The sequence below is a fragment of the Neoarius graeffei genome, chromosome 18 (assembly GCF_027579695.1).
Source record: "Neoarius graeffei isolate fNeoGra1 chromosome 18, fNeoGra1.pri, whole genome shotgun sequence".
Classification (NCBI taxonomy): domain Eukaryota; kingdom Metazoa; phylum Chordata; class Actinopteri; order Siluriformes; family Ariidae; genus Neoarius; species Neoarius graeffei.
The window spans coordinates 43617085-43634295 of record NC_083586.1 but is presented as its reverse complement, the minus strand read 5'-3'; the positions used below and the strand labels follow the sequence as shown (position 1 = coordinate 43634295).

General features: G+C 40.0%; 1 protein-coding gene across 12 annotated transcripts in view; it reads left to right on the top strand.

The window, feature by feature from the left end:
* Window positions 1-17211, top strand: part of mcf2la (mcf.2 cell line derived transforming sequence-like a) — a 167897-nt gene that overhangs the window by 89269 nt on the left and 61417 nt on the right. For all 12 annotated transcript variants that reach the window (XM_060898873.1, XM_060898862.1, XM_060898863.1 and 9 more), the window contains 4 exons: window positions 9930-10049; window positions 13508-13624; window positions 15549-15698; window positions 16817-16941. In XM_060898873.1, coding sequence (XP_060754856.1) covers window positions 9930-10049; window positions 13508-13624; window positions 15549-15698; window positions 16817-16941 — 512 coding nt within the window. The remainder of the gene's footprint in view (window positions 1-9929; window positions 10050-13507; window positions 13625-15548; window positions 15699-16816; window positions 16942-17211) is intronic.

Genomic DNA, 17211 nt, shown 5'->3' with positions numbered 1-17211 from the left:
TATACTTCTCATTCACTCCACTCTTTCTCATACAATCCATAAAACCGTACAGATATAGGTCAAAAACTTTGGTTGACGTTCATATCAAAGATCAGAATGGAGGGAAAAATGTGATATCAATGACTCTGACTGTTGCATGGTGGTTGTGTTGGTTTGAATATCTGAGAAACTGCTGATCCTCGAAGACTTTCAAGCATAACAGTCTGTCAAGTTCATCCAGAAGGGTGCAAAAAAACATCAACCGTTTTTTGGGTAGAAAAACTTTCTTGATAGAGGTCCGAGGAAAATGGACAGACTGGTTCAAGCTGACAGGAAAGCTATTGTAACTCAAATATCCACTCTTTGCAACTGTGGTGAGCAGAAAAGCATGTCATAGCTGCTGTTGTGAGTGAGCTACAACAGCGGAAGGCTACACCACATTCTTATACTGTCAGCAAAGAACAGCAATCTGAGTCTACAGTGGGTCCAGACTGGCTTGATCCCGAGCTTTTACCACCATGGGACAGTGAACAACCTTTATTATACCGTCTATCATTCATTCAGCCACCAAGCAACCCCTTTTAGGAAAATGTAATCCATGCAAATTTATGCTAATGTATAATAATTGGCCCCAGATTAGCATCTTCCCCCGTGCTCTGAAAGTTAGGACCCTGCCATATGGGAATCACCTCCACATTTGTTTTGATTTAACACCATTATTTATGTATCAAGTGTGTTTTCACAATAGGACACCTTTTAAGATTCAGTCCCAGCAAATGTGAGTTGGGAATGAGCGATGTACATGTAATATCAAAATAAAACACTGGCATAAACACCAGAAGTGCCTTTAACCCAAAAGGTCATGTCTTTTGATGGACTTTTATTACTTACTGACTTGTCCTCTTCTTTTCAAGTGGAAAATACGGCTGCACCACCTCGATGCCATTCTGTGCGGTCTTTTGCTACCCTCTGAGCTTCACCCCATGTCAGACCTATCTCTTGGATTTCAGCCTGGGCCGTTCGACGCCAGGTTGTTTTTGGCCGCCCAGGTTTACGCTTACCCGCCAGGGTCCAATGCAGCGGTGTTCTTGTTCCATTCTCGGCACATGTCCGAGCCATTTTAGCTGGCGATGCTTGATCTCCAGCACGATATTATCGCACCCAGTCTTCTTGTACAGGTCTTCATTTGATCTTTTCTGGGGTCAGAAGATGTGGCATATCTTCCTCAGGCAGCTGTTGTGAAAAGTGTTGATCTTGTCCATGTCTGTTTTAACCACTCGCCAACATTCTGAGCCACAGAGAAGTACAGACTTCACATTGCTGTTATATAGTTTGATCTTAGTATTTAGATGGTACTGTTCTGACTTTCAGATGGATTGGAGTCGAGCAAAAAACCCGACCGTAAAAAGCCCTTTTGTTACGGAAACTATGACAATGACAACAAGACTTTTTATTAGGCGCTTAAAAATACAGTCTGGAATCCTGAATATCTCCTGTTTGGATTTTTTGTTTGGTTTTTTTTGAATATGTACATATTCTGAAAATATTTCCAGTTCTACATAACTGGAACTACAAAGATCTGCTCTCTACCACAATCCAAGCAGTCTTCAAATTCAGGTTAATCAAGCCGAATGCACTTTACATACTATTTACATTAAAATACATGTTATAACTGTGGTGATTTTCAGAAAATATTAACAAAGCACTAGAATCGATGACTAAGCCTGTTAATAAAAACAGGTGTTTTATATTATAGACCAAAAATGGCTTAAAAAATAATGAAATTAAATGTTTCAACATGAAAAAAAATACTATAAACAGCAGTAAGCCATAATAAATGGCAAGAAGTCGATGTTTCGTGCGAGACGACCCTTTGCTTTAAAAAAAATAAATAAAAATAGTAGTCTCGGGTACAATGAGTGCAGTTTTATACGGAAATGAGCTGTAGGTTTTACTGAGCATCTTACAGAACCAGCCACAGTTCTTCTGGACACTTTGATTGTCACACTCGCTTCTTAATTTTGCACCAAAACCCAGCAGCCTGCTTTATGTTTTCTTTTTTATTCTGGAAATTGCTCTCTTATGTAATATGCTGCTCAGATACAAAAAAAATTTTTTCCTGTAACATTTAATTTTGTGCTGGAAAACGAATGTTTGGAACGGCATTTATTTTTTTTTAAACTGACTCGATAATGTAGAAGTCGTAAAATAGAAATCTATAACAAAGCTTGTATGAAAAAAAAATAGGGTGCCCAAGATTTTTGCACGGAACTCTGTGTGTGCATGAATATATAATATAAAATATTAGTTCGTACTGGTACTAGTAGTTAATGCATAATACATAATGTGATTAAATATTAAAGCAACTTTTAAACATTATCAATGCAAATACTTCAATGTTTTATTGATAGCTTTACTGGTTAATGCAGGCCATTATACTGTTTTCTTCTAAGATCCTGTTGTCGCTTCGTAATTATAGCTTTCAGTGTTTGTACTTGTAGCCCATTAGTTTAACATTAAAAATTTATGATGCATCAGATGGCATGTCAATCTCACCAATGGAAATTAAAACATCGATCGATATCGAAAGTGAAATAATGGCCTTAATCCAAGCAGACATGAGTTTTACGAAGTCTTGCCATTTTTTGAACTTCTGGTGGACAAGTTCACTCTGCCTTTCCTGTTCAAATCAAGCTTATATTCTTAAATACATAATGACACGAGGAATTGGGTATAAAACATGTCTGTGTTCCCAATGTGAATATCCAGTGACCAAGAAGGTTTAAGAAACTTACACTATACACAAACGAGGAATTCTTAAGACCTTTAACTGCAAAATAAATTCCACAAGCCCTCCTCAGTAAAGATTTATTTCATGAACATTATTTAAAAATGTCCGTTTTTTGAGCTTACTACTCCTGAACTTTCCACCAATAGAGCAGTTTACTTTGGTGCTTGGAGCCCTAAATATAATAACTTTTAAATATTGGTGGGTTGTGATTTCAACCATTGTATGAAATGATTTCATGGACATGAAATCAAAAAATGATCATGGACCCCCTGGGTATTTTTCAAGGGCCTCTGGGGATCCTGGACTCCACGCTCAGGACCAATGTGATGTATTACACTAGCACTGACTACTGAAATAAAACGTGTCCAGTCAGCGGAACAAGCAGTTCTTCCACGCGCCTCTGCCATATCCAGTGGTTGTTTATGGTGACGACCCTTTTCATGTGGTAACCTGTTATGAAGCTGTCATTTTGGTGACAGTAGCTATAACAGTCCTTTCTTCTCAGTGCTTGTTAGCCATCTTTCCCTCCATCTCACGGGACATGATTAGCACAGTACAGCCTGCTTTTAAAGCTCATGAAGCTTGATGTGCCTTGTTGGAAATGTCCAAAGTGTCCTTGTAAAGAAGTACACTAATGCTGTGAAGGCTGCTTGATATGATGGAGGAGCATTTTGGACGCAGTGGGCTTCGTTGCTAAATGTAGCTTTTCTGTGGGGGGTAGAATTTACCCTATATTATTACCCTTTATACCCCAGCACTGTCGAATTCTCCATTCTGATTGGTCAGATGAGGGTGTTTAATTTTCTATAAACACTGGCTCTCATACTTGTAGTAGAGCCAAGACAAATCATAGCTTCTGCAACAAAATGCAACTATAAACAGATTTAAAAAAAAAAGGAATTATGTTTTTAATAGAGTTGGAAAAATTATCATTTAATTTGTGCTAGCATTACTGGCAGAAATTGTTACTCTCACTCAGGAGCTTCCTACTTTATTATTCTTACTATTATACCCTGCTCCGAAGGAGGGAGGGTATACTGGTTTACCTTTGTCCGTCTGTATTTCCATCCATCCAAAACGCCCTTTTTCTCAGCAATCATAAATCATAGCCACTTGGTACCAAACTTCAGCTTGGGGTTCTATACCGTGTATAGCGTTTTCAGGTCTGTCACACATCAACTTCCTGTTCACCGACTGAATGTATTTACGAAACATAAGACGTGGATTTACAAAATTTTCGGAACATTTTTCTCAGCAACTACAAATCACAACTGCTTGATATTTGGTACCAAGCTTCAGCTTGGGGTTCTCTACCGTGTATACCGTTTTCAGGTCTGTCACACATCGGCTTCCTGTTTACTGACTGAATGTATTTACAAAATATATAGGGTGGATTTTGATGCTATTTCAAGAAGCAAAATGCTATTTCAAAATGGCAGTTTACCAGGATGCTATTTGAAATCCCTGGGGAGAGACACGGCTCTTTACTTACTTGTTTCAGGGTTAATTATTTGTTGAAGTCAGCATTCATAATAAGTGTCTTATTCCTTCGATTTCTTTCATTCTGATATAAGCGAGAGTGGGGGGATATGTAAGTGAGCAGTAGCTCACAGTTGATCGTTATTATTCTCGTAACATTTTTAGGATGCTGTTTCTCCCTTAGTTTTCAACCAATTATCACCAAATTTCACATGCAGAATAGCTCTGGGCTGAATTACGTTGCTGCGACTTTTGGTGGTGATCGGGCTCACCAAACTGGAATGATCCATGAAAAGCGGGCTTTTTTTCCAATCACTCATAACTCTGTCAATTTTCATGATTTTTTTCAATCAGGGTGTTTTTTTTTTCTTCGTTCAGGGCAGCAGGGTGCAACTTTTCCTCACTAAGCATCATTCTCTACACTACCGTTCAAAAGTTTGGGGTCACTTTGAAATGTCCTTATTTTTGAAAGAAAAGCACTGTTCTTTTCAATGAAGATCACTTTAAACTAATCAGAAATCCACTCTATACATTGCTAATGTGGTAAATGACTATTCTAGCTGCAAATGTCTGGTTTTTGGTGCAATATCTCCATAGGTGTATAGAGGCCCATTTCCAGCAACTCTCACTCCAGTGTTCTAATGGTACAATGTGTTTGCTCATTGCCTCAGAAGGCTAATGGATGATTAGAAAACCCTTGTACAATCATGTTAGCACAGCTGAAAACAGTTGAGCTCTTCAGAGAAGCTATAAAACTGACCTTCCTTTGAGCAGATTGAGTTTCTGGAGCATCACATTTGTGGGGTCGATTAAATGCTCAAAATGGCCAGAAAAATGTCTTGACTATATTTTCTATTCATTTTACAACTTATGGTGGTAAATAAAAGTGTGACTTTTCATGGAAAACACAAAATCGTCTGGGTGACTCCAAACTTTTGAACGGTAGTGTATCTCTTACGGTTCCGGATCTATAGAATATGGTGACTAGACCTTACGGTTTGTAACAGCTAGCGCAAATTAATATGACTTTAGTCACAGTCTCTATCTGGTTGGCAAATTGCTATGGTATGAGAGGAATAAAAACACTCACCATGGCTAGTTTGAAAGATAATACAATTATTAATACAGGAAAGAACGGAGAAAAAAGGAAGAAAATGTCATGTACCAAAAATGGAGTGGGGTTAAAGGAAAAAAGCAAGATTGGAAGACGAGGTGGAAAATCAAGAAAGGGAAAGAACTCTGAGGAAAGAAAGGATTTAAACAAGACAAGAAGGAGAAGTAAACATTTAACAAGAAATTCAAGAAGGGGAAAGCAAGTGAAGTGTGAATTAAAATAAAGAAAATAAAATTTAAAAAAATGAACAGGAAGGAAAAGAATAAAAGCCAATAATGCGAGGAAGAAGGAGAATTATGGAAAAACGCAGGGTGTAATATGGAGAAAACAGAGGAAGGGGCAAGGCAAAGAAAAGGAAGAAGTGCAAGGAGGAGAAAAACAAGGATTTAAAAAAAGAAGGAAAAAAGAAACGCCATGACTGTGCAGAACAGCTGGATGGAACAATTAAAATATTAAGATATTATTTCTATATAATTGTGCGTGATTTGATGAGTAAATCAGGGCCTGTTCAGTCAGTTTAGCTTCCTCATCCTTGTGCTGTTAGCTGTTTCCTTCCCCAGACAGCGCAAGTCACAACTGTGGTTCCGTTATCTTTTTCTCCCCGACGTTAATACGCTGAAGGCTTCAGCCACACTCACTCCATCACTGTCGCTTTTCTACTGAATAGTAAGTGTGCTGATAATGGCTGGCCTCAGGTCACTGGCTTCACTCCACACTGACACGAGAGCGGAGTGTAAACAGTGTTGGAACAGAGTGAAGACGGACGCTGCTGCTAGCTGGGTGATATTTAACAGTGGGGACTGAGGCCAGGTCACAGGGCAGCGTCTCAGGCTCAAGGGTGAAAGGGGAAAGGTCAAAGAAATGGCCTGCAGGTCACTGGATTTATTTGCCCTGACGAGGCTTTGAGCAGTTTATTCAGAGGAGACGAAAGTGAACAAATATAGTGGGTCTGCATGTAAGAGGACAACATAATTGAGGCAAAGCAGGCTAATTTTATTTGGTGTGTGCGCACGCACACGTGCACGTGTGTGTGTTTAAGCTAGTGCGTTAATTGAATTCTGCATTCTTGTGTGTCGGCGTCTTTGTGCTGATTAGAGTGCTGGTGTATCAGTGTGATGGCAGCTGCTCCCTGGAGACACAACATGTATATACGCGCGCACACACCCCTCTGTGCATTTGCCCCCACCATCTCCATCTTGCTTTCAGTCACTTTCACGTTCACCCGTTACCCATCTCGCCCTTTCATCTCTGTCCCATAGGTTAGTGTGTGTGAGAGAGAGAGCATGAGTGAGAGACATTAGCTGTATGATTGAAAATGAAGCTCTAAGAACCCCTCATAACTCACCTCTGTACATTACAGTTGCTCAAGAAAGAGGAGTTCAGTGAATAACAGCCATCCATATGCCATGTCAAAACAAACGCGCACACACACACACCAGAGTCGTCTCAGCAGCATGTGTTTCAATAACGGTTCACATTACAAGCAATAATAGAGTGTGACGCGCTCCCTCTCTGGACTCCTGTTGTGTACGGAGGCGACACGTGCGGCTCAGCTGTTATTGATGCCTGGTTCAGGGCAAGCGTGGCCAATCGGTTCAAATGGAGCACACCATTGTCTTGGTAATCAGAGGTCAGGGGTCAGGACACTGCCTCTGTTACAGGGCGGTTGAATTATGTTTAGCGTGAAGAATAGAGGACTTTTAATGCATAAGTAATGCCAGCAAGTGTACATTAATAAACATCACAGGAACTGTTTGTGTTGTTCATTAGAAAGTGTCCTCGGAAGCACGTTGTGTGTGACGGAAGAAAGAAGAAAACAAAGGAAATTGACAACAAATAAGGATGAAGGTGTTGAAAAGTGTAAAGAAAGCAAAACGGAGGCAAAGAAAGACGTAAAGCAAATTAAGTGGGATGGGCAACTGAAAGAAAAGTAATACAATAAGAAAAGAATGAAAGAATGGGTGGATGTAAGAAAAAATAAACGGAGTAAAGAATGAACAAGTGGAAAAAACAAGAACTTAAAATACAAAGAGGCAAGCAAGAAAAACCAGATCACCTGTGAGCTACTGTTCACTAACGTATCCCCCCCGCTCTTGCTTATATCATAATGCAACCGATCGAAGGAATAGGACACTTATGTTGACTTCAGCAAATAATTAACCCTGAAACAAGTAAGTAAAGAGCCGTGTCTCTCCCCAGTGATTTCAAATAGCATCCTGGTAAACTGCCATTTTGAAACCGCGTCAAAATCCACCCTGTATGTTTCGTAAATACATTCAGTCGGTAAACAGGAAGTTGATGTGTGACAGACTTGAAAACGGTATACACGGTATAGAACCCCAAGCTGAAGCTCGGTACCAAATATCAAGCAGTTGTGATTTGTAGTTGATGAGAAAAGTGTTACGAAAATTTTGTAAATCCATGGTATACGGTATGTTTCGTAAATACATTCAGTCGGTAAACAGGAAGCTGATGTGCGACAGACCTGAAAACGGCGTACACGGTATAGAACCCCAAGTTGAAGTTTGGTACCAAGTGGCTATGATTTGGGATTGCTGAGAAAAAGGGTGTTATGGACGAACGGACAGAGGTAAACCAGTATACCTCCCCCCACCCACTCACCCCCTTTCAGAGCGGGGGTATAATGAAAGATTGGAAGAAGGAACGAGAGGAGAGAACAGTATGAATGAAAGGGAAATGAATATATGGATGAGAGAAGGGTAGGAAAAGTAGCTGAAGGCTACTGAAGAAAATGAAATTGGGGAAAGAATGAAAGGAAGGGAAGAAACATCTGAAAGAGAAAAAGAAAGAAGGTAAATAAGGCAGGGTAAAGGAGGAGGAAGTGGAAAGTGAAGGGTGAAAGAAAATGACAAGGGAAGAAAGGGAGGAAAAAAACAAACGGAGAATTAAAGGAAGACAAGGAAGAAAATCTGAAAAGAATGGAGGGATAAAGGAAAGAAAAGAGAGACTGAATAAAAAGAAAAAGGCTAAGATGGAAAAGGAGGAAAAAGTAAAGGACAAAGAGACGAAAAATAAAAAAAAGGGCAAAGGATGAGAGGAGGACAAAGAAAGAGTGCAGCAGAGTGATGGTGAGAATGAATGAAGACGCAGCAGAAAGAGTACGAGTGAGTTGTGCCCCTCCCCCTGTGCTGAGTCCGGGGTACAGATGTGGGGTTAATTATTGTCCTTATCTACACACTGATCCTCTCTAACACCAGTCTGAGTCTGATGATTAGCACGCCAATTAGACTCGTTAGCCCTCGCACCAGACTCACGCTAATGACTTGAAAATCACAACAAACAGTAACACTGACCAGAAACAAACACACACGCGCTCTCGGGGTGCATATTCACCCCAAAACAGCAAGCTGGAGTCTTTTCAGCTTGGCAGACTGTGTGTGTGTGTGTGTGTGTGCGCGCACATGCACAAGGGGGTGTCTTTCGACCAACCATGTGTTCTTTGGCCCATTTCCCATCCTCCATAACAGCAGACAACCTTTTTAACACTCGTCCTTCGTGTTTGTCATCAAATAACAGATGTCGTGTAGCTGGATGTCATCGATGCAGTTCCTGGATCAGTGTTTAATGCTGTCATTAATAACAGCCACTTGGCGCCTTGACTGATGTGTATGTAGCCTCGTGTCAACGTGGAGATCCGTTTTTCACAGACGCCATGTCTCCCTTTCTCGCCGTCTCTGTCGAGGGCTTCCTCTGCTGCGTATTGATTAGCTGATAAATATTTAAGGAGACACGGTGCCTCGTGAGAGGGGATTTAATGAACAGTCGGTGAGCATGAGGAGTCTTTGAGAGGTGCCATGTGCTCACGCATTAGTTTAGACACACGGAGGAGGAGGGAGTGGGCCGCGAGACCATTGTTGCATGGGCTACCAGTTCTTCAGGGTTTGTTGTCATGGCAACTGATTTTTTTTTTTTTTTTTTTTTTGTGTGTGTCTCTTTGAGAAGGAAGTGGGGATTACCAGACCAAGAAGAAATGGCTAATCGTGTAGTAATGTAATAATGAAGCACCATGGCTTGCTTGGTTGGTTGGTTGGTTGGTTGGTTGATTGGTTTTACAATTTTATGATGACCTTTAGAGAAAACCAAAGGGTTTATGGGAAATAAGTATTTTTAAAAATTATATCCTTTGTAGGGGTTTGGGTTTTTTTTTTGTTGTTGTTGTTTGTTTCATAGAATCTTCATGCGGCTTGCATTTAATTTCTCCAACTATTATAATCCTAGTCGTCTGTTTTTATTTTAATTTTTTTCAGGAAAAGGAAGGTCTATCATCTTGAAATGGCAAAAATCGCAAACGATCCATTCATGATTTTTATTCCGTGGTGTATAAATAGAAACAGCAAAGTAACCTCTCCCATTGATCAGGACATAACAGATTTCAGTTCTAAAATCGGATTGGCTGAGCCTTGTGTTTTATTAAAACGTTGTACTGCTTTAATCACTCACTGCTCCTTACCCATGTTCCAGCACAACCATTATTTTTACTCTCTTGAAGTTTTATTGAGACATCATGTGTAGTCTAATAATGCGTGTTTGTTTTGTTTTTTTCAGGGCTCATTCCCAGGAAACCTGCAGCTGGTATTGGTGTTGCGGCCCACCACCCTGTTCCAGCGAACGCTCTCAGACTTCCTATTTAGGCTTCAGAAGGATGAGTTTAAAATGAAGGTGCCGGTGAGTGAGTGAGTGTTTGCGTTCTCTTGCAAGCAAGACAGAAAAAGAAATGCAAACTCAGCCATTGTTTAAAGGAGAACTGAAGTCATTTTTAAACTTGCTTTATTTCTTAATTAACGTGTTATTCAATTACGTTTTCGGTTTTCGTAACCTTATATCGTGACTCGTATTGGCAACTAATTGCAATTAAATATTATACTTATCGGCCTATTCGGTTTTTAGCCATGTTGAATTTAGTTTGTTTGGTCCACAGCAGGCGTCGCTTATCCGCGCGATCTTCACGAGACTTGTGCAAGACTTTAAAACATGATGTGTCAGTCAGGTGTCCTTGGCATCTTGTGTCACGTTTATTCCACCAAATGAATTGTTTTCCAAACGAAATATTGCACAAAAACGAGTTTAAATGACGATTACTGCCTACTTCAAACTTTCCTGATTGCTATCAAAACAAAAAAAACTTCCAGCTTGATTACATCAGCATTGGAAGGAGGGCGCGCGCGTCTTTTGACGACGTTGGCAGATGTTGGTCACTTTGATTTCCGCTGTACGTTTTACTTCCGTCCTACGATGTCTCGCACAGGTCTCAGCGAATCTCGTTTACGGCCATCGCTTTGACATACGCTACCGTTCAAAAGTTTGGGATCACTTTGAAACTTCCTTATTTTTGAAAGAAAAGCACTGTTCTTTTCAATGAAGATCACTTTAAACTAATCAGAAATCCACTCTATACATTGCTAATGTGGTAAATGACTATTCTAGCTGCAAATGTCTGGTTTTTGGTGCAATATCTCCATAGGTGTATAGAGGCCCATTTCCAGCAACTCTCACTCCAGTGTTCTAATGGTACAATGTGTTTGCTCATTGCCTCAGAAGGCTAATGGATGATTAGAAAACCCTTGTACAATCATGTTAGCACAGCTGAAAACAGTTGAGCTCTTTAGAGAAGCTATAAAACTGACCTTCCTTTGAGCAGATTGAGTTTCTGGAGCATCACATTAATTTGTGGGGTCGATTAAATGCTCAAAATGGCCAGAAAAATGTCTTGACTATATTTTCTATTCATTTTACAACTTATGGTGGGAAATAAAAGTGTGACTTTTCATGGAAAACACAAAATTGTCTGGGTGACCCCAAACTTTTGAACGGTAGTGTATACGGACTGATACATTACGTAGCATATTTCAAACACTCATAACTTGCTATAGCAGTGACAAAATAGCTATCAAAAATGCATTCCGATATTTAATAAAATGAGATAAATAGAATTTTGATGATAAAAAAAAAATTGCCTTCAGTTCTCCTTTAATAGCCATTAGTCATCCGTCCTTTGTTTAATACGGTCACATTTGGCATGGATTTCCAGCGACTACACACTTAGGTTTCATGCTGCTAATATTATTCCAGTTTTTTCTAAGAATTAGGTCTTTGAAGGGAAAAATAGCATCAAACGTGTTTGCTGACTGTACCATGGTGTAGAAAAGTGAGGTTCTGATCAACCACGTTATTCTCTTAGCTATTTTCAGATCTGTTTAAATTATGCATCAGTTCTGATTTGTCTGTTTTTCAACATGCAATTCTCAGCAAAATCTTATTCGAGTCACTTTTTTTTTTTTATGCCAGAGTCTCAAATAGTCTTCTCTTGGGTATATCATGCACTTTGTACGTCCTATTACGCCATAATGTTACATCCAATGTACTGAGCATATACGGTGAATTTGGGACTCGGTGTTTTTGAATAAAACATGCTGTTCAAAAACATCGACAGGATGGTGTTGCATTTCATACATCTCAGCTAAAGACATTCAAATTCAATATTTCAAACTTTTGTTACACTTTTGCTTAGGATCAAGTGTTAACTTTCTAGCTGATGTCTTGAGGTGTTGCTTCAGCGTTTCTAGATAATCCACCATCCTCCTGATGCCATCTACTGCGTTTTCTGAAGTGCATCAGTCCCTTTTCCAGCAAAACATCCCCACAACATGATGCTGCCACCTCCATGCTTCACAGTTCTTCGAGTTAAAAGCCTCATCCTTTTTCCTCCATATATAATAGCACGGCCAGACAGTTTATTTTATTTATCTGACCAGAGAGCACTTCTCCAAAAGGTGGAGTCTTAAGGCCAATTTATGCTGACAACGCAGTCCTCGCAGATGGCGTCTGCGTAGCCCACCCCCCTTCGCAGACGCTCTGCGCGCACCTCCCAAAAATTGTGACCACCGCAGAAGCCTCGCAGACAGCGTCGCAGACAAGAGGGCTCTGATTGGTCCACTCTACATCTGCTGTACATGCACTTCCACTTCCCTACTTTCCCGGTTTGATTTGTTTTCACGACCGCCATTTTTAAAAACACGAGCGAAGATGGAGCAGCACGAAGAGCGGTTGATCGAGGAAGTGAGGAAGTACGTACAGCTATACAACTCCAGTTCTAGTCATTATAAGTAACCGGAGGATAAACAGTCCACTAACCACACCCACCAACTACTCCTAGCGATTTCGCGACTTTGCGCCCCCTTGCGTTGTGGCGGTGAATAACATCGCGCACGCCTATTACTCCCCGCTCAACGATAAATTACAACTGTCTGCGAAAAGCTATCTGCGAAAGCCTTGTCGCAAGAGCATGCAGAGGCCTTTAATCCTGGTGCTTACCTCCAAACTTCAGTCTGGCTTTTTTTTTTTGCGTTCGTCTTGGACTAGGGGCTTCTTTTTTGCCTGGCAGCCTTTCAGGCCATGGTGATCTAGAACCGTATTAATACTTTGGTACTTGATGCCTCCAACTCTTTAACTAGTTCCTTTGTTATCTTGCTGTTCAGTTGAGCCTTTCAGGCTAAAATTTGTTCATTACTGGGACTTGATTTGTGCCAACTTCTTGAATGATTCAATTATGAGTCCATTAGGACAACTGGCCTATATTTTGAAAGTTTCTAAAAGCCCATTGCATCATTTACAGCTTGATGCATTACGGATTACGTTTAGGAAACTTAAAGGAGTCTCTTACATCAATGCCTTGAATGTGTACGATATAAGGGATAGACAACAACAGCTGCGTTAACAGTTGAAAAGTATAAATAATATCACTTTTCCTTGCCACTGTCTAGCGTTAAAAGCACCTCATAAAGAAAACTTTACTGAATTGAGTACAGCATCACAGCAAAAGGAAGCGTATCCTTGAATACCGACTATTTTACATAATACAAGTATTTACTTTTTATTGTATTGGCTTTTGATAAAGTAGTAGTAGTTGGTAGTGGATTTGGACTTATGAAGCTCATTTCCTTCTCTATGTCAGTTTTGTCATTAAGCTTCGTATTAGCAATTTCTTTAATTGGGTGAACGCACACACCCACACCCACTTATTTGCTGGTTCAGTGTGCTTCATTACTACACTCATGACTTTTTAATTGCTGACGCTTTCCCCTAGAGCATGTTATATGATAATACGTGAAAATTGTGTGTTGCAGGTGATCATGCTTAGTTCAGTCACTGAGCTACACAGCTACATAGACCGCTCCCAGCTGACCCAGGAGTTGGGAGGCACTCAGGAGTATTGCCACGAGAAGTGGATCTCACACCGCACTGTAAGTACTGACAGCAACCGAGCAGAGAGAACTACACTACACTTGTCCATTTTGATCCATTTAATTTTGTGGAACGTCCATGAAGCAAGTTACTTCCTGTTAGCACTTCTGTCAAAACAACATATCTCCTGTTACGCTGACACTGGGGACTCCTTCCATAAACGCTAACCGAACAGCTCCTAGTAGAAGACATCAACAATTACATACGTTTTATTAAATCCATTTGTGCGTCGTGTCCATCATACAAGCCCATTGTTACGATAGAAATGATAATGTATCGCAACGAGTGCATTATTATAAACGTAGGATTTCCCTCGCAGCTGGAAATACAGTCAGTGCATCAACACGTCAACATGCCATGAGTGATATTAAACGAGTTAACGTTTGTGTTAACTGATGTTAATTTCATCAACATGAACAAGTACATTAACGTGCAGTTGGGGGTTCGTTTGCACATATAAGTTTTCTGCATTGCATTGTGAATATCAAATAAATTTATAATTTACACTAATATATGGACTGATTTTAGTTATGGATTAAATAAACACTAATTCAGGCAGGTCTTCGTTATTTAGCCAACATTCCAACAAATGTAGTGTATCAATTATCATAATTTGTTCATGCTGTAAATAATTAATTCATAATTACTTGTTGTTTTGCAGTAACATTACATCTGTAGTAATTACACGGCAGATAAATGATTTTCACTTCTTTGTATTTGCTGAACTGATGTTTTATTCAAAAATATCATCAGAATCAGTAACTAGCGCAACGAGACACCTTCTGTTTTTAGCTCATCTGGCCGTAAGGCCGGTGAGCCGTTGCCATGGCGTGGCGTCTGTCATCCGTCCGTCGTCCACAATTCCGTTAAACTGTATCTCCTCCGTCAGCTCTCCACAGATTTCCGTTCCGATTGTTTTGTTTGAAAGAACTCGTCATTCCGCACAAAACTTAGTCGTTGTTTTGCCAAATTTTTTGCTATAATCGGGCCAAATTAATGAATTTTCCAGGCCTCTCACTAGAATTGTATCTCCTCTCTCATTTCTCATCCGATTCCAGTTCTGATCGATGTTTTGGGCAGATCTTCCCATGAGGAACAAAACTTGGTCGTGTGTTGATTTTCCTGTTACGACTTTGTTTATTTTCAGTTAAATCATATCTCCTCCATCAGTTCTCAATGGATTTCAGTTCTGATTGTTTCGTTTGACAGAACTAGACCTTCCGTACAACACTTGGTCATTGTATCGTCAATTTTTGCTAACGAACTGCTAATTAGGTCATCTAAATGAGTTTTCGGACTCATTTTTTTCACCCAGTTCCAGGTCTGATTGATGTTTTGGCAGATCTTCCCATGAGGAACAAAACTTGGTCATTTGTTTGTTGAGTTTCTTGTTGCAAACAATTTGTTTGTTTACAACTTTGTTTATTTTCAGTTAACTCGTGTCTCCTCCCTCTCTCAGTTCTCAATGGATTTCATTTCTGATTGTTTTATTTCAAAGAACTTGACCTTGTGCACAACATTTAGTCATTGTATTGTCTGTTTTTTGCTAACAAATTACCGTAGTAATTAGGTCAACTTCACAAATCTTCTGACTGGAATTATATCTCCTCTCTCATTTATCATGTGAATTCAGTTCTGATCGATGTTCCTTCGGGGAACAAAACTGTGGATATTTATTGATCATGTGGTCATGTTAAATTCAGCCCTAGTGTATATTTGGTGCTTTAGTGTAGACGGGGGAGGTTCAGTATGTGTTGTACTGTATTTATTTTTACAGGACTCAAACTTAAGTGTTTACTAATTGCATTTGGCCGACTTTCACACCTCTCTTTCACTGTTATGCATGCTGCTGTTTTATAAGCAGTCCAAACTGTAACATGTGAGTGAACCCAGTGTTGTGTGGTTTGTGCCGAACGCCTGTAGGCCATCGAAGGCTTTGCGCTGATGGTGAAGAAGACGGCTCAGACGCTGCAGGCGTTCGGGACGGAGCTGGCTGAGACGGAGCTGCCCAATGACGTCGAGGCAACGTCCACCCTGCTGAGCGCTCACACCGAAAAGAAAGAGAAGATGAAGGTGAGGAAGAGGACGTTCAATATCACATGATGGTACATGACTGAACCAAGCTCCTGGCTTGGTGTGTATTAGTTCAGAACTGGATTAATCCCAGAGTCCACAGAGACGATCAGCATTTTAACATCAAACACAGGATTCAGAACTGAGGCTGTTAATTAGACTTGCTACAGGATTCATCAAAAAGCATTTTTCTTTTTCTGTCCTTCCTTCTATTTTTCCTCTCATCTTTTCTTCCCTTTCTTCCTTTCCTTCTTGTTCATTTTTTTCCTCCGTTTTACATAATTGAATAATTCATTTACCTCTACTTTTCTTCTCCTCCTTTTTTTGTTTCTCACTTTCTTCTCTTGCCTTCTTTACAATATCTTTATTTCTTCCACTCATCTCCTTCCTTCCTTCCTTCCTTCCTTCCTTCCTTCCTTCCTTCCTTCCTTCCTTCCTTCCTTCTTTTATTCATTCACTTCGCTGTCTTTCTTCCTCTTGCATTTTTTCCTTCCTTCCATTTTTCTCCTCTGCCTTTCTTTTTCATTTTGTTTCTCATTTCCTTGTCTTACTTTCTTTCCTATATTTTTATTTTCTTCCACTTGTATCCGTCCTTCCTTCATTTATTCGTTAATTTCCCTCTTTATTTCCCTCTTTTTCTCTTTCGTTCTTTTGGTCTGTCCTTCCTTCCATTTTGCTTCTCTGGCTTTTCTTTTTTGTTCCTCACTTCCTTCTCTTGCCTTCTTTCCTAAATCTTTTTCTTCCACACATCCATCCTTCCTTCCTTCCTTCCTTCCTTCCTTCCTTCCTTCCTTCCTTCCTTCCTTCATCCATCCATTTCTCTTTCTTTCTTTCTTTCTTTCTTTCTTTCTTTCTTTCTTTCTTTCTTTCTTTCTTTCTTTCTTTCTTTCTTTCTTTCTTTCTTTCTTTCTTTCTTTCTTTCTTTCTTTCTTTCTTTCTTTCTTTCTTACCTTTTCTGTCTTCCTTCCTTTATTTTTCTCCCATTTCCTTCCCTGTCCTTCTGTTCTTTTATTCCCTTATATTTATTTCTACTTTCTCTTTTGATGCCTTTCCTTGTTTCCTTCTTTCTGCATTTTCCTTCTTCTTTTCTTTCGATCTGCGTGTCTTCCTGTGTGCAGGAGGATCTGAAGATCGCTCTGGGTCAGGGTGGACGCTTGCTGGACAGCATCAATGAGCCGCTGGCATCAGATCCAAACTACAGCATGAACCACGATGAGCTGGAGAACCTGGCTACTGTGCAGAGGTGTGTGTGGGTGTGTGTGTGTGTGTGTGTGTGTGTGTGTGTGTGTGTGTGTCCACCAGTATTATTAAAATTGTGTTATTTTAACATCCTCCTGTGTACAGTAGCTGTTGATTCAGTGCTCAGGGACAGGTCTGGAGTGTGTTTTATAACTCGAGCATGGCCGATATTATATAATGTCACAGAGAAAGCAGAGGCTGAGGCTGGTTTATTTTGAGACACTCAGAAAACTCCAGTGGCAGCTTGTGCTTGTATTAGCTTGCCTTCCTTCAG